The 20,942-nt window shown below is 43.2% G+C and overlaps 1 protein-coding gene across 3 annotated transcripts; it reads left to right on the top strand.

Moving 5' to 3' along the window:
• Window positions 1–1,458: 1,458 nt before the first annotated feature.
• Window positions 1,459–7,822, top strand: LOC102282432 (SLA class II histocompatibility antigen, DQ haplotype D alpha chain-like). Of its 3 annotated transcripts, none has more exons than XM_070360724.1 (5): window positions 1,459–1,621; window positions 3,483–3,731; window positions 5,332–5,478; window positions 6,126–6,303; window positions 7,002–7,822. In XM_070360724.1, the coding sequence occupies exons 1-4, from the start codon at window positions 1,546–1,548 to the stop codon at window positions 6,278–6,280; spliced, it is 627 nt and encodes a 208-aa protein (XP_070216825.1). In that variant the 5' UTR covers window positions 1,459–1,545; the 3' UTR covers window positions 6,281–6,303; window positions 7,002–7,822. The 3 variants fall into 3 exon arrangements, with proteins under 3 accessions (XP_070216825.1, XP_014332376.2, XP_070216824.1); XM_014476890.2 differs by having other exon boundaries at window positions 1,464–1,621; window positions 5,197–5,478; window positions 7,002–7,817; XM_070360723.1 differs by having other exon boundaries at window positions 1,470–1,621; window positions 3,521–3,731; window positions 5,197–5,478; window positions 7,002–7,820.
• The last annotated feature ends 13,120 nt before the right edge of the window (window positions 7,823–20,942 follow it).

Raw genomic sequence — 20,942 nt, 5'->3', positions numbered from 1 at the left:
GTTTTACAATATATACAGATATTGAATCCTTACTTTGTACACTTGAAATTAATAAATTTTAAAAACTAGAGAGTATCCTTTGAGAAAAAAAATTTCATTTTAGTCAGTGTCCAAATGAAAAACTACCATCCGAGGCACAAAAACATCTAGGAAGTGGTTAAATGTGTGATGGATGGATGAGACAGACGGGCAAGCAGAAAGTCATAGTAACAGATCTTCCTACAACCTTCCCTGACAACCGCGCATGCACACACACACACACACACACGCACGCACCCCTATTGTCTATTACCTTGTAGCAGGACTTTGCCTGGGTTTCCTGTGCTGTTTCTGTGGTCTCTTACTGTTTGATGGTGTTCTGATCTTATGTACAAAAAATTCAGCCTCTTAAGTGAATGAAAAAAAATAAAAAATGAAAATAAACATAGGTGAAATCTAGTATTACTGAAAAAAACAGTATTTTGTCTGCTGCTAGCATCTCAAGAGATTTCTGCAAAATAGAAAGTAGGTTAGAATGATATGATGAAAATCCGGTTTTCTAACACAGAAAGTGGGAGGCTTCCTGGTAAACGGGTAGATTCTGAGTGGACCCAGAAATATCTCCTAGTCCATAAAGGCACATGTTAAAGGAGACAGTGGAGCTCGAGACCACAGGTAGTTTCGAATACACACACCAGCAATTCTAGAGTTGACTCTGCACAGGTGTGGAGCCCCGCGTTAGACCTCAGAGCCTACAACTAACGGGGACAATTCTCTTTGACATGTACCTTGTTCACAAATTTCAGTTTAAAACAGATCATAAAATGCACACCAAGCAGAAAAATATTAGGGTAGGAAAAAAAAAGGGGGGGTGTTTATTGACTCCTACTAGTAAAGATCTTTTTGAGGAGAAGTTTAATCCAAAGTGTAGGAGGTAAGCTCCATGAAACTGGAATTTTCTGTCAGAGTGTTTCTCCTTTCATTTATACAATGGAAGTTCCTTCTGCTCCCTTTTGAATCTGTGCCCTTGTGTGCAAGTTGCTCGGTCGTGTTCAACTCTTTGCGACCCCGTGGGCTGTATGCCCATGGAATTCTCCAGGCCAGAAGACTGGAGTTGGTAGCCTTTCCCTTCTCCAGGGGATCTTCCCAACCCAGGGATCGAACCCAGGTCTCCCGCATTGCAGGCGGATTCTTTACCAGGGAAGCCACAAGCTTCTTTCTTTAGGATCTCTCAAAACCGTTCAAATTTTCTTGCTACAAGCTTTACTCTTTGATGATTCCTCCTATGTATGATATCCTTCTGCTCCCTTTCGAATCTATGCCCTTAGATAATTCAAAACAAGGGAGTTTTCCAGGCTTCTTACAGGTCTCTTCCTAAAAATGCTTCAGCTGGCAACTGAGGTGTCAGCTCAGGGAATTTCTCTGATGGGCTGAGACATGATAGAGCAGGGTGAGGCGTGGACTGCTCCAACATGATTTCTTCCAGCAGTTCTCTTTAGACCACCTTCCGGGAGAGGCACCACTTGGAACAGCCACTCCTGAGGATACCCTTGGAGGAGGAGGAGGATGAAGAAAGCTCTGATTCTGAGGGCTCTCACTCTGGCCACCATGATGAGCCCCTATGGAGGTGAAGACATCGTGGGTGAGTGTACAGTTGAGGGGTGTGGGTTTACAATTGTGAAGAATTTTTTAAATTTTTATTTTATATTGGAATATGGTGGCTCAGATGGTAAAGAATCTGCCTGCAATGCAGGAGACCCAGGTTTGATCCCTGGATTGGGAAGATCCCCTGGAGAAGGGAATGGCTACCCACTTCAGTATTCTTGCCTGAAGAATTCCATGGGCAGAGGAGCCTGGTGGGCTGCAGTCCATGAGGTCACAAAAAAGTCCGACATGACTTAGCAACTAAACAACTATATATATATATATATATATATATATATATATATATCACACTTTATCTTCTTTATCCATTCATCTGTCAGTGGACATTTAGGTTGTTTCCATGTCTTGGCTCTTATAAATAGCATTGCTATGAAATAAAGGTGCATTTATCTTTTTGCATTATAGTTCTTTCTGGATATATGCCCAGGAGTGGGATTGCTGGACCATATGGCAACTCTATTTTCAGATATGCATTCTAAATAACAAAGAGTCGTGTGTATGTGTATGTGTGTGAAAGTCGCTCAGTTGTGTCCAACTCTTTGAGACCCCATGGACTAAAAAGCAATATAATGCCAAAGTATAGCATGATTTATTATAAGTATAACTTCAAATTTGATTGTTTGCTTCAGAAATTTGGGTAATGTTGGTGGAAAACCTAGGAACTTAAAATAGGTTAGTCTCAGCTTGTCAACCCAAACTACCAGTCCTGTCACCTCCAGCCAACAAAGCTCTAAAAAGAGGATAAAAACAGATTAATTTTAGTTAATCAGCCCCCTCAGCTCCTCCATTCTGTATTCACAACACCTTCTTGAAGGTGGCTTATTCCACTAAATTTCAGTCTCCTGTCCAAAACTTTGTCCTACTGTGTCATGGGCATTGACAATGGTTATTGAAACCCAAAGGGTGTGGGGGATCAAGGAAAAGAGAAGAGGAATGGAATGGAATCTTCAGAACATTTCCTAATTGTGATTCATGAAGTCAACAAATATTTAGCGAGGTATCAAGCACTCCTCTGGGCATAAAGCAAGATTTCTGGGAATGCCCTGGTGGTCCAGGGATCAGGACTCCACGCTTCTACTGACGGGGGCACGGGTTCAATCCGTGGTCAGGGAACTAAGATCTCTCATGCTATGTGGCACAGACAAAGAACAACAACAAGTAAAGATTCCTATCCACGGGAAACTCATGTTCTTATAATCAGACAGATAACTTAAAAAAAAAACACATTTCATAAGTAAATAAATTCCATAGTGTGGTAAGAATGAGATAGGTGCTATGAGAAGTAAGAGATTAGGTGATTAGAAATAAAATTATGTAATCATTATCTAGGGCTTCCCCAGTGGCTCAGGGGTAAAGAATCCAGCTGCAATGCAGGAGACACAGATTTGATCCCTGGCTCAGGAAGGTCCCCTGGAGGAAAGCATGGCAACCCATTCCAGTAGTCTTGCCAGGAGAATCCCATGGACAGAGGAGCCTGGTGGGCTACAGTTCAGAGGGTTGCAAACAGCAAGACATGACTGAAGAGAGTGAGCACGCACACAAGCATTCATCATTAACTTATTTACTGCAATCTTACTATGTGCCATGAACCCTTCAAGTTACTAGGGATACAGAGTGAATAAGACAGCGTCTCAGCACCTCATGGCGTGTACATCACCATCCCTAACCCTAGGATAGAAAAGACAGAAATAGGAAGTGGTATCGGCCCAGGCCAAATATGAACCTACACTCCTACACGGACCATTTCTCATGTGTTTTTGTTTAATCCAATTCTTTCCCCGCCCCTGTATCCTGCGTCCCTGTTCTTATCTTTCTGCTTTGGCGTGGCCACGCGCCAGCTGACCACGTGGGCACTTACGGCACAAATGTCTACCAGACGTACGGCGCCTCTGGCCAGTTCACGTTTGAATTTGATGGAGACGAGCTCTTCTACGTGGACCTGGGGAAAAAGGAGACTGTCTGGCGGCTGCCCGAGTTTAGCAATATCACCAAATTTGAAGTTCAGAGCGCCCTGAGAAACATTGTTATGTCAAAAAGAAATTTGGATATCTTGATAAAAAATTCCAGCTTTACACCTGCCACCAACGGTAAGTGTGACCTCTCTTCACAGCATCTACCTCGTGTTCCTGGTCTCTTTTTCCTCCCCCGGGTAGCTAGTCTTCCCCCGACACTCTAAATTGCTCCCCCTTTCTATTTCATTTCCTGGCAAATACCCAGTCCTCGGCTACAGATTTAATCTTGAAATATCCCTCCCCTGAGTTCCAAGAACCCACTCCTTGCAGTAGTTCTAAAAGAGGATATTCTCAAGCTCTTGGCCTAAGTAGCCAAGTAGTACCTCAGCCCTTGTCTCCTTTGAAGAAATAATTCAGCAAAGAGACCAAGCTTGTGAAATCGAGACAGTGTTTATTAAAAACAAGGTACTTGTGGAAGAACTCATAAAAGAACTCAGAGTTTGGAATTTGTTTTTTTTTAACATTTTTTAATGGGCCTCAAAATCCTGTGACGGATTTTTTATCAAGCTGTTTCCATTAGAAAGTACTGATTTTAAAAACTAATAACTGAAAACTGCCATACACAAAGCAAATGGTCCGTAAAAGATTCTCCTTTCCTTCTGAAGTTTTTACAATGTATTGTTATTATCAACCAGTCTTTTACTATTAAATGTAAATGGCGAATCACTCCAAATAGACTGGGTTGCACACAGTAGCGAGGATTTAGCTTGCTTATATGGGGGCAGTTTTCTGGGCTGTCTCGGGCCAGTCATCTCGCTTGTGCCCATTTTTCACCTGACTCAGGGTTCTTCCTGATGGGCATGCATCTGTCAGCCAAGGTGGATTCCGGCGCCAAGGTTTCTGGGGGGTTGGCAGGACATCTTCTGGGCTGGCATCTCCTTCCTCCTTTGTCCTCCCTAGACTGAAGGCCTCTTCTGCACATGCATCAGGCTGGGAAATCCCCTTGACCACGAGAACGAGGAAGCTGTGGTCACTTTGTCTTTCACCTAATCAGGGCCCCATGCTCCTGCTGGTATCGTGTCTTAAAGCGTCAGCAGGAGACCAGTTGCAGCTGCTCAGCCCATGGCCCATCTGTCTCCTAGCTCTCACACACCGACCCACTCTGCCCTGTGGATTCCCAGCGAGAAGAACGTGTTCTAAGCTTCATAGTGACCCTAAAGAAGAAGACAGTTCAGAAGAGAATTCGCAGCACAGTTCAGAGGACAGTTCGGCATCTGTAGATAAAGATGTCAGCACCAGTTCTGAAGTCACTGTAGAAAGCACTAATCTTCCTCATTCAGAAGGTGGAAGAGCCAAGGTCTAAGTTTTGGACGGTCCTACCAGTAAAATAATAATACTGATGATCAATATATAATATAAGAAACAAGTGAAAATAAAGGGAGGTTATGGCTGACTGTAAAGTGAGTCTGAAGGACATAGGAAATAATACACTAACAGCTGGGGAGATTGTGCACGGGGTGGGGAAGCCTCCCCTAAACTGATTAAGGAGCAGAAGGCACAGTTGTCAGAAATTCCAATCCATCTTTGGTCTTCATTGTAGAAATCCCTGAAGTGGCTGTGTTTCCCAAATCCTCCGTGGTCCTGGGGATTCCCAATACCCTCATCTGTCAAGTGGACAACATCTTTCCTCCTGTGATCAACATCACTTGGTTTTACAAAGGACACTTTGTTGCAGAAGGGATCGCTGAGACCACCTTCTACCCCAAGAGTGACCACTCTTTCCTCAAGTTCAGTTACCTCACCTTTCTTCCCGCCAGTGAAGACTTCTATGACTGCAGAGTGGAGCACTGGGGCCTGGAAGAGCCCCTCGTCAAGCACTGGGGTACGTGCATTCCCAAACCCACACCCTTCTCCACATCCAATCCACCTGCAGACAGTGTCCTTCCGAATCCGGCCTCCAGACTCTGAGACTGAATCAAATCCTGGAGACAGGGTTTTGGGTGAAGTAGAAAGAACAGCTTTATTTCTTTGCCAGGCAAAGGGGGTCCCAGTGGACTACAGCTCTCAAAACTGTGTGTCCCCACCCGGAGGGGGTAACAAGGAGTTTTATAGTAATGGTGTGATAAAGAGGGTATGACCAGCTCCTGAACATTCTTCTGATGTTGACAGCCAGTCTGGGGTCAGTGTGTCATGGGCAGCATATAGTTAATTTCTCCACCGGTTGGAGATTTCAACAACTGCCAAACAGCTCAAAGACAGTGCTGTGTGTATCCCTTGACGGGGAACCAGGACCCTGCCCCAAGACCACTACAGTTTCTTAACTGCTCCTCCCGTGTCTCCACATCCCCTCCCTTCCCTGAATAACATCTGTTTGAGCCTGCCTCTTGAACTCAGAGAGGTCACGGAGGCTGAATGAAGCCCGTTTCCTGCAAACAAGAAACGGGGAGACACAAAAAGGCTTTTGTACACAGGAGCATCACAAGACCCTGCTCAGTATCACTTTGACCCTGTAAGTCTTTTTGTTCTCAGAGCCTGAGATTCCAACCCCTACATCAGAGCTGACAGAGACTGTGGTCTGTGCCCTGGGGCTGGCCATGGGCCTCATGGGCATCGTGGTGGGCACTGTCCTCATCCTCCGAGTCCGGTGCTTGGGTGCTGCCTCCAGACGTCGAAGGGCCATGTGAGTCATGGCCTGAAAGATGGGAAGGTAAGGATCAGATCTAGAAAGATGGCACTTCAGGCAGGGAAGGCAAGGGTGGAAAATTGGCATCCAGGATACATACATGTGTTTGAACAACTGTGGGCAAATTGGAGATGGGTTGACGTTGGGACAGAGTTACTGCCAAAATCTTGGTTTTCTCTGCCCACCGATGCTGAATAAAAAATACAGAGACAGAGTTTGGAGAGATAGAAAGATGGCTTTAGTCGGCTGCAGGAAGAACACAGCAGAACACAGCAGGCTAGTGCCCTGCGCGATGGGGAATTGGAGGGGACCATATAGCTGGGGCTCACAGTCTGAGGTCTGTGATCAGGAACAAAGTAGTGAGAGTCTTGCATTCTTCTTTATTGTTTCAAAATAGTCAGAACTGGCTTCAAGAAACTGGATAATTGGGTCAGTTTGTCTCTGATTTATAATATTGCAGCCCTCTTTCTGCAATGCAAAATGCTACAAGGGGTGGTCTGCAAAGGGAGCGCTGGGAAGGTAAGCGCCAGGTGCAGGATGGAATTTGCATAGGGTTAAGGGGCAGTGGGTACCGGATATAATTTACATAGTGTCAGGTTCCTTCTGTGAGATACAGGCTACAGTTCAGTAACAGTGAAAGGAAAGCCAGGAGTGATTAACTCTTTCAGGTCTGTTTATGCTTCTTCTCTCATCTGTTCACTGTTCCCTTTACTTGTTCTCAGGAGAGGAAAGTCTTCATTTCTGTTTTCGCTGCAGCATCAGGAGCCCAGGACCATCAGCCTCATGCTGTTTGGTGTTTCAGGTGATCAGTCTTTACAAGAAAAAAAAGGCCTGGTTCAGACTCCAGTTCCCTGTCTTGACCTTGACTGAGACGTGCTCCTTGTTCCACTTCATCACAGAGCTCCTTCCACGCCCTCCTGCCCTCCCTGCCAGGGTGGACTTTATGGAGGAATTTTCCTTCGAAGATCACTGACCCTTATGAATTCTCCCAACTTAGTCTTTGATTCATTGACTACCTGTCACAGAGAGACCTGGATTGTTCCACCCAGCCGCCTAGTTCTTGGTCACCCTAATCCAACATCTGTTCCAAACAAATAAGTAAATCTTGCACCAAGAGATTGTCTTGCTAAGTGAAGTAAGTCAGAAAGAGAAAGACAAATGCCATATGATATCACTTACGTGTGGAATCTAAAATATGACAGAAGTGAACCTACCTATGAAACAGAAGCAGGATCAGGAACATAGCGAATGGACTGGTGGTTGCCAAGGGAGGAGGGGGATGGGAGAAAGCTGGACTTGGAGTTTGGGATTAGCAGATGCAAACTGGTCCATGTAGAATGGATAAACAACAGGGTCCTCCTGTGTAGCACAGGGACCTATATTCAGTATCCTGTGATAAACCATAATGGAAAACGACCACAAGAATATATACAGATGTATGTATGTATAACTGAGTCATTTTGCTGTATAGCAGTAATTAAGACAACATTGTAATTCAACTATACTTCAATAAAAAGAAAATTTTAAAGAAGACAAATCTCTTTCTAGGGTATTTTTGTTCAGTGTGTCCATTTTCTCTGTTCCTAGGGCTAACTCCTGTATAAGCATGGAAGCCCCTGTGTTGGAAGGCTCATGGAAATCTCAGCTCCATGGAACCTGTTTCTCAAATCACGTTAATACCACGCAGCCAAAGTGTGAAAATGATGTTCTTAAATGGGGACCTTTTTTCCTCCCTAAACTTCCTCTTTGCTCTCTCTCTCTTCTTACATTAAGTATCAATGAACATAAAGCAAAATTTCTCCCCTCAGTGCAAAGTGTTTATATCTAACATGCAAAAAAGTGTGTGTGTGTGGGGGGGGAATGGTGCCAGTGTTCAAGAGTTTAATTTTAAAAGAGAAGTCTAAGTCTGTGCAGGAGACCAGACATTGAAATAAAATCTTTTAAACATCAAAACTGGATTTTGAGAGTGCAAAGTCAGAACCATGGATCCGTGAAGGAGGCAGAATGATGTAAATCTCTCCTCCCCATTTTCATCCTGATGAGACAGAAAGTCTCCAGGTAGGAATGAGACAGAGCGTAGAAGTGAGAATGATAGAATAAGATAATGCTTTCTGTATCTCAGAAAACGCCCCGCACTTTCTCTTATCTGGGTTAATATCAAGGAGAAAGGAGAGACTGGCTAACAGGCCCACAGCAGGGGCAACCTCGCTGCCCTGCAGGTACCCCCATTTAGCAATACAATAAGTACAATGTAAATGCACTCCACCCTCAAGTTCATAAATTATGTAGTTTTTTTAATTTTTAATGTATTTTATTTTCAGTTGTGCTGCACGGCATGGGAGATCTAAGTTCTCTGACCAAGGATTGAACCCATGACCCTTACAGTGGAAGTGAGAGTCTTAACCATTGGACACCCCGGGAAGTCCCAAAATTTATTAACATACTATCTTTAATTGGTGTTGTTCTATTTTATGAGACTTTGTAAATAGACTGAGATTTCAGTAATGTATTAAGACCACCCTATTTCAAATTTTTATGCAATATAATCCTTTAGTAACCACAAAATGGGCTGTTGAGAGTGCCGGGGTCCAGCCCCGGTGGATCCAAGGAATTCGAAGGGGAGACGGTTTCGGCGATCAGGAAACCATAGCTTAATTAAGTGTTAATTAGAGATATAAAGAGTGGTTAAATAGGGATAGCTCAGTGAAAAAATTCAGTGGAGAAAAGAGGCTGAATAACTTGGTTTACGTGGAAAACCAATAAAACTCCAAGACAAGGAGTTTGCACCACCTATGTAGGCCACAGGCATCCTCCCATTGTCCCGAAGGAGAGGAGACACTAAGGCCTCCCTGGTCAGATCTTAGAAGCCCAGGGAAAATTAGTAGGCTTGGCGAGCCTCCACGCTCCAGATGGGAATTCAGCCAGAAGGTGAGAGAAAGAACGACATGGGGAGATGAAGCTTCGGTGAGCAAGGCCCGCACTTTATTTTGCAAAGTAGTTTTTATACCTTAAGTTGTGCATAGAGGATAACGGGGGAAGGGGTAGAGTCATGCAAGGTCAGCAGTCCTTGATCCTTATCGAAGCCAGGCTTTCTTACTGCAAACTTATCATATGCAAAAGTTTAGGTGATTTACATCATCTTCTGGCCAGGAGGCCTGTTAACATTTTATGACCCTGTCTTCAGAAAACTTATTTTTCTCTAAAGGTGATTATTCTAAAGTCAGGTGCCACCCTCCAAAAGCATTAGATAAAGTTGCATTCCTACAGGGCAAAAGAAAAGAATTAACTCAAGGGTCCAAGGTTACAAACATTAAAGCTACTACTCACATTCCTATACACCAACTATATTAATCAATACACTCCCAGGGACACAGTAGGTAAGGGATATGGAAACTTAGCAGCAAACATTGGCCCAATAAATGAAAACCCTTCATCAATATAATTTCTAATCAACCCACTATACTATACTAATAATCTTCTAACTGCTCAAAGGAATCTATATTTAGAAAGTTCAGAACATCTCGTGCCTCTCATGGTTGGGAGGCTGTGAACGATCACATGTGGCTGGAAGAACCTGTTCAGGCAGGCTAGAGAACTTCCAAAGGAGTTTGTGAACTAAAACACTCTTGTCACGCCCAGGAACTTTATTAACTGGAGCTGTAAGTTAACTCTTTTTCAGAGAGAGAGATGGTAGTGGGGGACAGCCCCCCGTAAAGTCAGAGGTGTAGGTGAGAGCACAAAGCAGTGAAGTAGACAGACTCTGGTTTTGGGGGTAGATGCTTGAGAATTTCCAGGGGGACTCCTGAGGCTCGATCCCGCCTTTGCGTATGCCGAGCCTCCTTCCTCATGACCTTTGCCATGGGCGGAGGTCCTCACACTGGCTCCCGGCAGAGAGGATCCACGAGGTAATACATATAAAACACTTAGCCTAATGGGTGTCACATGGAAAGCATCCATTATGTTACCTCTGACTGTAATTCATATTATCTGGAACCAAACTCCAATCTCAATGTCCAAACTCCAGGAGTCACATTGAGTCCTTACTGAGCATTCTTTTTGCTTAAACTACTTAATTTTATATACATCTGTACACCAATTCCAGGCATGAGGCATTCTTAACTTTCTTGTTTCTTGCCCTTTCTCTTTCTTTCGCTTTCTATTTCATTATGGTTCAGTTCAGTTCAATTCAGTCGCTCAGTCGCGTCCGATTAAGGTAAAAGAGGCATAACTAACATTTACCATTTTAACCATTTTGAGGCTGTGGTTCAGGAGTGTTAAATACATTTGCATTGTGTTGTGCAACCGTTACCATCAACCATTACTTTTTCATCTTCCTAAACTGAAACTCTGTAACTACTAAATGATGCCTCTATTTCCACCTCCCTTCCGGTCCTGATAACCACCATTCTACTTTTTTTTTTATTAATTTTGTGTGTGTATGTGTGTGTGTGGCTGTGCTGGGTCTCCACTGCTGTGCAAGGGCCTTCCCTAGTTGCAGAGAGTGGGGTCTGCTCTCTAGTTGGGTGTACGGGCTTCTCATTGCGGTGGCTTCTCCTGTTGCTAAGTCCGGCTCTAGGTGACCAGGCTCAGTGGTTGTGGCTCATCAGCTTAGTTCCCCCGCAACGTGTGGGATCTTCCCTGACCAGAGATCAAACCCATCTCTTGCATTGGCAGGCATATTCTTAGTCCCTGGACCACCAGGGATTCTACTTTTTATCTCTATAAATTTGACTATTCAAGATCCTTCACATAAATGTGATCATACAGTATTTGTCCTTTTGTGACTGGCTCGTTTTAATTTAGCATAATATTTTCAAGGCTCAGCCATGTTGTAGCCTTTGTCCATTTTTCCTCCCTTTTTAAGGTTAAATAATATTCCACTGGGCTTCCAAGGTGGCTCAGTGGTAAAGAATCCACTTGTGAAAGCAGGAGACACAAGAGACACAGGTTTGATCCCTGGGTTGGGAAGATCCCCTGGAAAAAGAAATGGTAACCCGCTCCAGTATTCTTGCCTGGAAAATTCCATGGACAGAGGGGCCTGGAGGGTTACAGTCCATGGGGTTGCAAAGAGTTGGACATGACTGAGCAACTGAGCTCACACAGTATTCCGTTGTGTCCTGTACACTCCATTTTGTTTATCCAGTCATCCATCAACAAACGTTTGAGTTGTTTCCACCTTTGGATACTGTGAATAATACTTCTGTGGACATTGCTGTTTTAGTCCCTGCTTTCCATTCTTTGGAGATATAATAGAGAGTTCCAATTGCTAGACCATATGGTAATCGTATGTTTAATTTTCTGAGGACACACCATACTGATTTCCACAATGGCTGCACCATTCTACATTCCTGTCAACAATGTACATGGGTTCCTATTTCTCCACATTCATGACAACACTTGTTATTTTCTGAGTTTTTGATAATAACAATCCTAATGGATGTGCATATAACTACACACAAGAAAATGGTGATTCTCATAAACAAAATATTTATTAAAAGAAACAAACAGAACCAATAAATAAAGTTATTTTGTATTTATATTAAATTCAAAGTCATGCATGCATAAGAAAAATAAGATAATTTTCAAAAAATTGAGAGTAATATTTTCCTCTTAAAGGAAAAGATAGTAAAAAAAGGTGCACACAAGATGCTCCTAGGAAGCTGGTTGTGTTTTGGTTTATAAACTGCATGAACTGCATGGTTTGTTGTTGATGAAGTTCTGCACACAGGTTTATGAAACTCTCTACAGAAGCTACATGTCACTCTAAAAGAAATGTTAGCATTATTATATCTCCTATTATAAAAATATTATTCTCAAGTCATGAGCTAAAGAATTGTGTGCATAGCTTTCCTAGATATAAATCCAGTTCAGGAAATATAAATCCAATTTACTTCAGGAAATGTGCTCTTTAAGGAAAATGATGTGTTTACACTTAAGAGCAGAGAAGGCAATGGCACCCCACTTCAGTACTCTTGCCTGGAAAATCCCATGGAGCCTGGTGGGCTGCAGTCCATGGGGTCGCTAGGAGTCGGACATGACTGAGCGACTTCACTTTCACTTTTCACTTTTCACTTTCATGCATTGGAGAAGGAAATGGCAACCCACTCCAGTGTTCTTGCCTGGAGGATCCCAGGGACAGGGGGGCCTCGTGGGCTGCTGTCTGTGGGGTCGCACAGAGTCGGACATGACTGAAGTGACTTAGCAGCACACTTAAGAGACATGAAGACCTTTTAAACTAAAAGAAATTTAAGATCCAATTCCCAAGGATGTGGATCAATAAGGAAAATAATTGGAAGGATCGTGATGACTTTTACCTATCCTATCGTCATTAAAGCACCCCCAGGCTCAGTTCAAGGTAAAAAGGTTACATGAAGTGTATATTGTTGGACACAATAGAGGAAAATAGTCAACATCTTCTGTTGGATGATGGGACTCCTTCTTGGGAAAGTTCTTCTGGTGGCAAAGTCTCAAAAGGAATATCACCAGTGATGTTTTATGTCAAGCGACAGACGCAGGCTTAGGAAAGACCTGTCAACAAAGGACCGTCTAGTCAAGGCTATGGTATTTCCAGTGGTCATGTATGGATGTGAGAGTTGGACTATAAAGAAAGCTGAGCTCCAAAGAATTGATGCTTTTGAACTATGGTGTTGGAGAAGACTCTTCACAGTCCCTTGGACTACAAGGAGATCCAACCAGTCCATCCTAAAGGAGATCAGTCCTGGGTGTTCATCGGTAGGACTGATGTTGAAGCTGAAATTCCAATACTTTGGCCACCTGATGCAGAGCTGACTCATTTGAAAAGACCCTGATGCTGGGAAAGATTGAAGACAGGAGGAGAAGGGGATGACAGAGGATGAGATGGTTGGATGGCATCACCGACTCAATGGACATGAGTTTGGGTGGACTTCGGGAGTTGGTGATGGACAGGGAGGCCTGATGTGCTGCAGTTCATGGGGTCACAAAGAGCCGGACACGACTGAGCAACTGAACTGAGAACTGAGAAACTGGAAGTGGTCACTTCACATGTACCTCAGAAAGCAAGATAAGAAGGAAGAAGAAAGCACTTCAGGGAAAAATAAAAACCCAAAGAATAAAAATAAAACAGAGGGTAGGGGAGTGAATCACTGGTACAGCCAGATACTGGAAGAGTTGCAGGAAGGGAGACCCAACCCCCTCCAGGGCCCGAGACTGGACAGTTGTCTAACACTCGGAAATGAGCTGTCCCAGGAGACACAGAGCTGACAGAGCAAGAGACTTTATAAAGGGGCGCCTGGCTGAGAGCAGGAGGGTTGGGGAGCCCCGGAGGACTGCTCCGCCCCCTGGTTTGCGGTCCTGGGTTTTACGGTGACGGGTTAGTTTCCCGGTTGTCTCTGGCCAATCGTTTTGACTCAAGGTCCTTCCTGTTGGCTCACACGTCACTCGGCCGAGATGAATTCCAGAGTGAAGGATTCTGGGAAGTTGGTAGCACATACAGTGGGCAGGTGTCTCCTTCCCACTTTGGGCCTTTCCCAGATTCTCCCAGTTGGTTTTCGGTGGCCACACCTTGTTCCTTATGGGGAGACCCTTTTGTGAGACAACTCATGTAAGTGGTTATCATTGTGTCTGGCCAAGGCAGGTGGTTTTGGTCAATGGTTTCCTAAACAGAAGTGGCAAAACAGAGAATTAAAAATAATGAATGAGGGACTTCCCTTGTGGTCCAGTGGCTAAGTCTTGGTGTTCCCAATGTAGGGGGCCCAGGTTCCATCCTTTGTCAGGGAACTAGAGATCCCACATGGAGGAACTAAGACCTGACCCTATCAAAAAATTATATAAATTGTTGTAATATAATGAGTGAGGCTTGTGTGCCCTGCAGAAGACCTTTGATTTGGATTTCACTCATGTAGATATACACTGGAAAAAAGTGAATACTGACATGTAATTAGGGGTACTTCATCAGAACCATTTTCTCTTGAATTTTACATTGTCAAAAAAAAAAAAAAAAAGAATGGTCTGGATCTCAACAAATTACTTTTTTAATGTGTTGTAAGATTGTGAAGGAAAATGTTTACTGATAAAGGCACACAGAAAGAGCTGATAATTACTCCTATACTCTTAAACTCAGTTTGGGAGCTCTGTTAACAACAAAAATGGAGCTGATGGCTATTGGATTAGCAAGGTATAGCAGTGATTTTAAGAACCTCATAAGCAAAACTTAGTAGATTAATATACTGTCGCTTTAAATTTACAGGGAACTAAATCTTACTGGACATCTGTTACTGGTTTTGAGATAAGAAATTGTAATTGGAATGCAATGAAGTGTGCTTCGAGGTAAACAATGATAGGTCTGCATTTTATTTATTTAGTATTATTATTTTTGACCATGCCACAAAGGCTTGTGGAATCTTAGTTCCCATTTTCCCTGACTGAGGTGGAACCTGGGCTATGAGCTGTGAAAGCACTGGATCCTAAGCACTAGCCCACCAGGGAATTCTCTAGGTCCATATTCTTGATGAAACATGAAAAACACAGCACAGATTGGGTTTCTCTGGTAGCTCAGCTGGTAAAGAATCCACCTGCAATGCAGGAGACTCTCAGTCAATTCATGGGTCAGGAAGATACCCTGGAGAATGGATAGGCTACCCACTACAGTATTCTTGGGCTTCCCTGGTGGCTCAGATGGTAAAGAATCTGTGTGAAATGCAGAGGACCTACGTTCGAACCCTGGGTTGGGAAGAGTCCCTGGAGGAAGGCATGGCAACCCACTCCAGTATTCTTGCCTGGAGAATCCCATGGACAGAGGAGCCTGGTGGGTTACAGTCCATGGGGTCACAAAGAGTCAGAAACAACTGAACAACTAAGCATATATATATGGGTTTCCCTGATGGCTCAGTGGTAAAGAATCCTCCTGCCAAGCAGGAGACACAGGTTTGATCCAATGGGTCAGAAAGACCCTCTGAAGAAAGAAATGGCAACTCCAAATACCAACTCCAGTATTCTTGCCTGGAAAATCCCATGGATGGAGGAGCCTGGCAGTTTAGAGTCCATGAGGGTCACAAAAAGTCAGACACAACTTAGTGACTAAAAAATAACAACAAATTTACATTTAACCTGGCTCTTGACAATAATTGCACAAAGCATTTGTCTTAAATCAAGTTCTCCTAAAAGCAGTCTAAGACAAGGGCTTTTGTAATTTTTCAGTGTGGTGACTCATCATATCCATTTGTTCACAACCTCGTCATTTTTGCTGATGCACGCATGCATATCCCATTGCTCAGTGGTGTCCAACTCTTTGCAACCCCATGGACAGAAGCACAGCAGGCTCCCCTGTCCTTCAACTATCCCCTGGTGTTTGCTCAAACTCATGTCCATTGAGTCAGTGATATATCCAAACATCTTATCCTCTGTCACTCCCTTCACCTCCTGCCCTCAATCTTTCTAAGTATCAGGGTCTTTTCCAAGGAGTTGGCTGTTCGCATTAGGTGGCTAAAGTACTGGAGCTTCAGCATCAGTCCCTTATTAGGGTTGACTTCCTTTAGGATTGACTGGTTTGCTGTCCAAGGGATTCTCAAGAGTCTTTTCCAGCACCACAGTTTGAAAGCATCAATTCTTAGGTGCTCAGCCATCTTTATGGTCCAACTATCACATCCATACATGACTACTGGAAAAACCGTAACTCTGACTACATGGGTGTTTGTCAGCAAAGTGATGTCTCTGCTTTTTAATACACTGTCCAGGGTCGTCTTAATTTCTGTCCATGGGATTACTCAGACAAGAATACTGGAGTGGGTTGCCATTTCCTCATCCAGGGGATCTTCCCGACCCAGCCATTGAACCTGCGTCTCCGGTGTCTCCTGCATTGGCAAGCAGATTCTTTGTTGCTGAGCCTCCTGGGAAGCCCTTTTCTGGAGATACACGTCTGGTAAATCCCTAGTCACCCCCACATGTCTCATCTGAAGGAGCACTGTGCTAGAGTTACTACCATCACAGCTCCCTGGGGTTGAGGTAGACCTCCAAAACTTCACAAACAAGAAATTGTACAGTCTGTGCTCTCTTTTGCCTGGCTTCTTTCATCCAACGTGAGGCTTGTTGTTGCCTGTGAGTTTCATCCATGTTGCCTGTATGAATAATTCGCTCCTTGTTATTCTCTGAAGAAAGGAAATTTGTTGATTTCTGATTTTGCTGAGAGACTTCTTAGTTATTTTCTGTTTGGGGCTAATATAAATAACAAATAGTGGCTCTGAACATTTTTAATAAGTCATTTTATGGACATATGTTTATATTTCTTTAGGTAAGGATTTGCAAGCAACATTGTTTTGTCATAGAATAAGTCTATCTTTCCAAGAAATAGCCAGACTTTTAAAGCACTGGTTGTACACAAAAGGTGAGCATTTGGGTTACAAGACATCTTGACATTAGATAGTCTCTGTTTTGTTTTTTTTTTTTTAATTTAGCCATTTGTGTATGTGTAGTGATATCAATGGATTTAACTTGCTTTTCTATATAGAGTTCTATTTTACCACTTCAAGTAAAATGTTTTACAGCCATAAAGAGATGAAGAATGTGATTTTCTGGAATGAGAGGACAGAAATTGAGTGAAAGCAGAGAGAGGGACAGACACCCTGTGGAAGAGTTACCCAGATTACTCTGTGCTTTTCTGGAAACTCCCGGCCCACAGCAGACTGAAAGGGAAAGTGCGGTAATGCTGGCTTCTCCTCAGTGAAACCAAAGCCGTGTTTGCAAGATACGACCATTCTCAGGCCAGTTGTCAGTCACTAAAAGCAGGGAGCCATAAAAATAGCTTAAAAAAGTGCATAAAGAGGCAGACAAATCAGTGATTTCTCATTGAGAATCACACCTAAATGACCTGGTTGTGAGTTTGAGACCCAAGATTGACTAGACGCTGTTGTTGTTCTAAGTAGAAAACATCTACTGAACCCAAAAGTGGTTGATCTGCACATCACCTATTGTGTAACAATATCAGTTCAGTTCCATTCAGTTCAGTCGCTCAGTCGTGTCCGACTCTTTGCGACCCCATGAATTGCAGCACGCCAGGCCTCCCTGTCCATCACCAACTCCCAGAGTTCACTCAGACTCACGTCCATCGAGTTAGTGATGCCATCCAGCCATCTCATCCTCTGTCGTCCCCTTCTCCTCCTGCCCCCAATCCCTCCCAGCATCAGGGTCTTTTCCAATGAGTCAACTCTTCGCATGAGGTGGCCAAAGTACTGGAGTTTCAGTTTTAGCATCATTCCTTCCAAAGAAATCCCAGGGCTCATCTCCTTTAGAATGGACTGGTTGGATCTCCTTGCTGTCCAAGGGACTCTCAAGAGTCTTCTCCAACACCACAGTTCAAAAGCATCAATTCTTCGGTGCTCAGCTTTCTTCACAGTCCAACTTTCACATCCATACATGACCATTGGAAAAACCATAGTCTTGACTAGATGGACCTTTGTTGCCAAAGTAACAATATCATCCCCCCTTATTTTTTATTGTAGAGGGTTCTATCTGGAGATAACTGATATTACTAAGAGAAATAAAGTATTTTTAAGGATTTGCTGTCCCATGTGTAGTGGATTTTCAAACAATGTACCTCTTGACTTCTAATGCTTCTGTGCTGTGCTATAGACAGAAAGCACATTCACAGATAATCTTTTTTTTCTTCATTTTTTTAAAACTTTTATTTTGTATTAGACTATAGTTGATTTACAATGTTCTGTGAGTTTCAGGTATATAGCAAATTGATTCCGTTATAAATATACACATATATATTCTTTTTCAAATTCTTTTCGCATTCATGTTATTACAAAATATTGTGTAGAATTCCCTGTGCTACATGATAGGTCCTTGTTAGTTATCTATTTTATGTATAATAGTGTGTACATGTTCATTTCAAGCTCCTAATTCATCACTCCCACCCACCTTTCCCCTTTGATAACCATAAGTTTGTTTTCTATGTGAGTCTGCTTCTGTTTTGTAAATAAGTTCATTTGTATCATTTTTTTTTCTGAGATTTCATCTATAATCATATATGATTTAAAAAAAATTTTTGGAGTATAGTTGATTTACAATATCATGTTAGTTTCTGCTATACAGCAAAGTGATCCAGTTATACATATACATCCATCCATCCTTTTTTAGATTCTTTTCCCACATAGGCCATTCCAGAGTCCAGAGCAGAGTTCCTGTGCTATACAGCAGGTCCTTCTTAGTTATCTATTTTATATACAGCAGTGTGTGTGTGTCAGTCTCCATCTCTCAATTTATCCCTCACTTCTCCCCCTGGTAACCATAAATCTGTTTTCTACATCTGTGAGTCTGTTTCTGTTTTATGAATGAGTTCATTTGTACCACTTTTTTAGATTCCACATACAAGTGATTTGTTGTTAGGTCACTAAGTCGTGTCTGACTCTTTGCAACCCCATGGACTGCAGCACACTAGGCTTCCCTGTCCTTCACCAACTCCTGGAGTTTTTTCAAACTCATGTCCATTGAGTAGGTGATGTCGTCCAACCATCTTATCCTCTGTCACCCCCTTCTCCTCCTGCCCTCAGGCTTTCCCAGCATCAGTGTGTTTTCCAGTGAGTTGGCTCTTTGCATCAGGTGGCCAGAGTATTGGAGCTTCAGCTTCAGCATCAGCTCTTCCAATGAATATTCAGGCTCGATTTCCTTTAGAATTTACTGGTTGGATCTCCTTGCAGTCCAAGGGATTCTCATGAGTCTTCTCCAACACCACAGTTTGAAAGCATCAGTTCTTCGGCACTCAGCTTTCTTTATAGTCCAACTCTCACATCCATAGGAGAAGGCAATGGCACCCCACTCCAGTACTCTTGCCTGGAGAATCCCATGGACGGAGGAGCCTGGTAGGCTGCAGCCATGAGGTCGCTAAGAGTCGGACACGACTGAGCAACTTCACTTTGACTTTTCACTTTCATGCATTGGAGAAGGAAATGGCAACCCACTCCAGTATTCTTGCCTGGAGAATCCCAGGGACAGGGGAGCCTGGTGGGCTGCTGTCTATGGGGTCGCACAGAGTCTGACACGACTGAAGCAACTTAGTAGCAGCAGCAGCAGCTCACATCCATAAATGACTACTGGAAAAACCATAGCTTTGACTATATGGACCTTTGTCAGCAAAGTAATGTCTCTTGTTTGCATCATATAACACAAGTGATATCATATGATATTTATCTTTCTCTGGGTGACTTACCTCACTTAGTATAATCACACCCAGGTCCACATTCCTGGATGATCTTAGGTGTCATCTGGCTTTGGCTGATCAGAGGCATTCTAGAGAAGCTTGGACATGCTAACGACTTTCTTTCCTGAAAAGACACCAGTGTGGGTGTACTTTGTTTTTTGGCCACAAAATTAGGAGATATTGTCACTTCGTGGTGTAAAGAGACAGGTGTCACAGTGGCTTCCTGTAGTCAGGACCTTCTGTAATGTGATGCTTCTGACTCAAGCTAGCTTCCCAGGTTGCCTGATTTGGTTCCACCTCGTGTCTTGCTGATTCTCTAAGCCATAGTAAGCCTTCTAATAAACTCCATTCTGCTTAAAAGCATTTAAAGTAAATTTTGTTCCTCTGGGCTCTTCTTGTACAAACAGGCTATGTTTATTACTTGAACAGCTGGAGGTGTGGGGAGGGAAACTCCTTAGGCCAAATCAATGCCCGCTTCTGCCATAAATAAATAGTGCTGAACGCCTACTATAGGGGAGCCTTACATTTAGGAATGCGTATTCACAATCGCAACCCGCTCCAGTGTTCTTGCCTGGAGAATCCCAGGGACGGGGGAGCCTCGTGGGCTGCCGTCTATGGGGTCGCACACAGTCGGACACGACTTAGCAGCAGCAGCATTCACAATCACTGTCTATGTCAGTGCTAATTTATTACCTTCATCAGAAGTAGACCTTGGCATCTCCACCCAAGGGCCAAGACCCTGCTTCTAAGTCTTTCCACCAATTCATCATCTTCATGGGCATTTTCTTTCAGGGTACCAAGTCCCAATGGATGACATATTGACTTCTTATTCATTTATAGAGAGCCAGAACACTGGAGTTAGATGTACTCTGAATCATATAAAAATGTCAACTTTTGAGTACTGACGAGGTTCTCTTGGAGAAGCCATCACTTTTTAACATATTTTCTGAGCTTAACAGAAATTAAATAAACACCATTTCCTCTTGTGTCTGGCACTAACAGCCCCAAAAGAGATACTTTGAATGAGAACTTCAAAACAGATGGATGATACGGGTTCAGGAACAAAACAAGTATAGCAGCTTGTAATGACATCTATTCACTAGTTTACTGGATATCTCTTTCAAAGAAGTAGAGAAAGAAAGAAGCTATAAAGGTCAGAAAGGAAGAGACAAACCTATTATTTTTAATACATTTTACCTGTGTACAAAAACTGTGTTTAAGGGCAATCAAAAAATTTTTCAAGATCACTTACAAGAGGGGCCCCCCACAGCAGTCCAGTGGGCCAGTGGTCTAGGGGCTTTCACGGTAAAGGGTGTGGGTTCAGCCTCTGGTTGGGCAAGTTCTGCATGCTGCTAGGGAATCAAAAAAAAGTCACTTTTGAGGTTTATAAGAATTAAGCATGATTGCTGACTTTAAGATCTTGTATGATGAAGCAATTCTGTTCCTGTAGAGAACACAGTATGGAGACAACTTTTAAATCCCCTCA

This window comes from Bos mutus, chromosome 23 (genome assembly GCF_027580195.1).
Source record: "Bos mutus isolate GX-2022 chromosome 23, NWIPB_WYAK_1.1, whole genome shotgun sequence".
Classification (NCBI taxonomy): domain Eukaryota; kingdom Metazoa; phylum Chordata; class Mammalia; order Artiodactyla; family Bovidae; genus Bos; species Bos mutus.
Note: the sequence above shows the minus strand (reverse complement) of the source record. Positions and strands in the feature narration are given on the sequence as shown.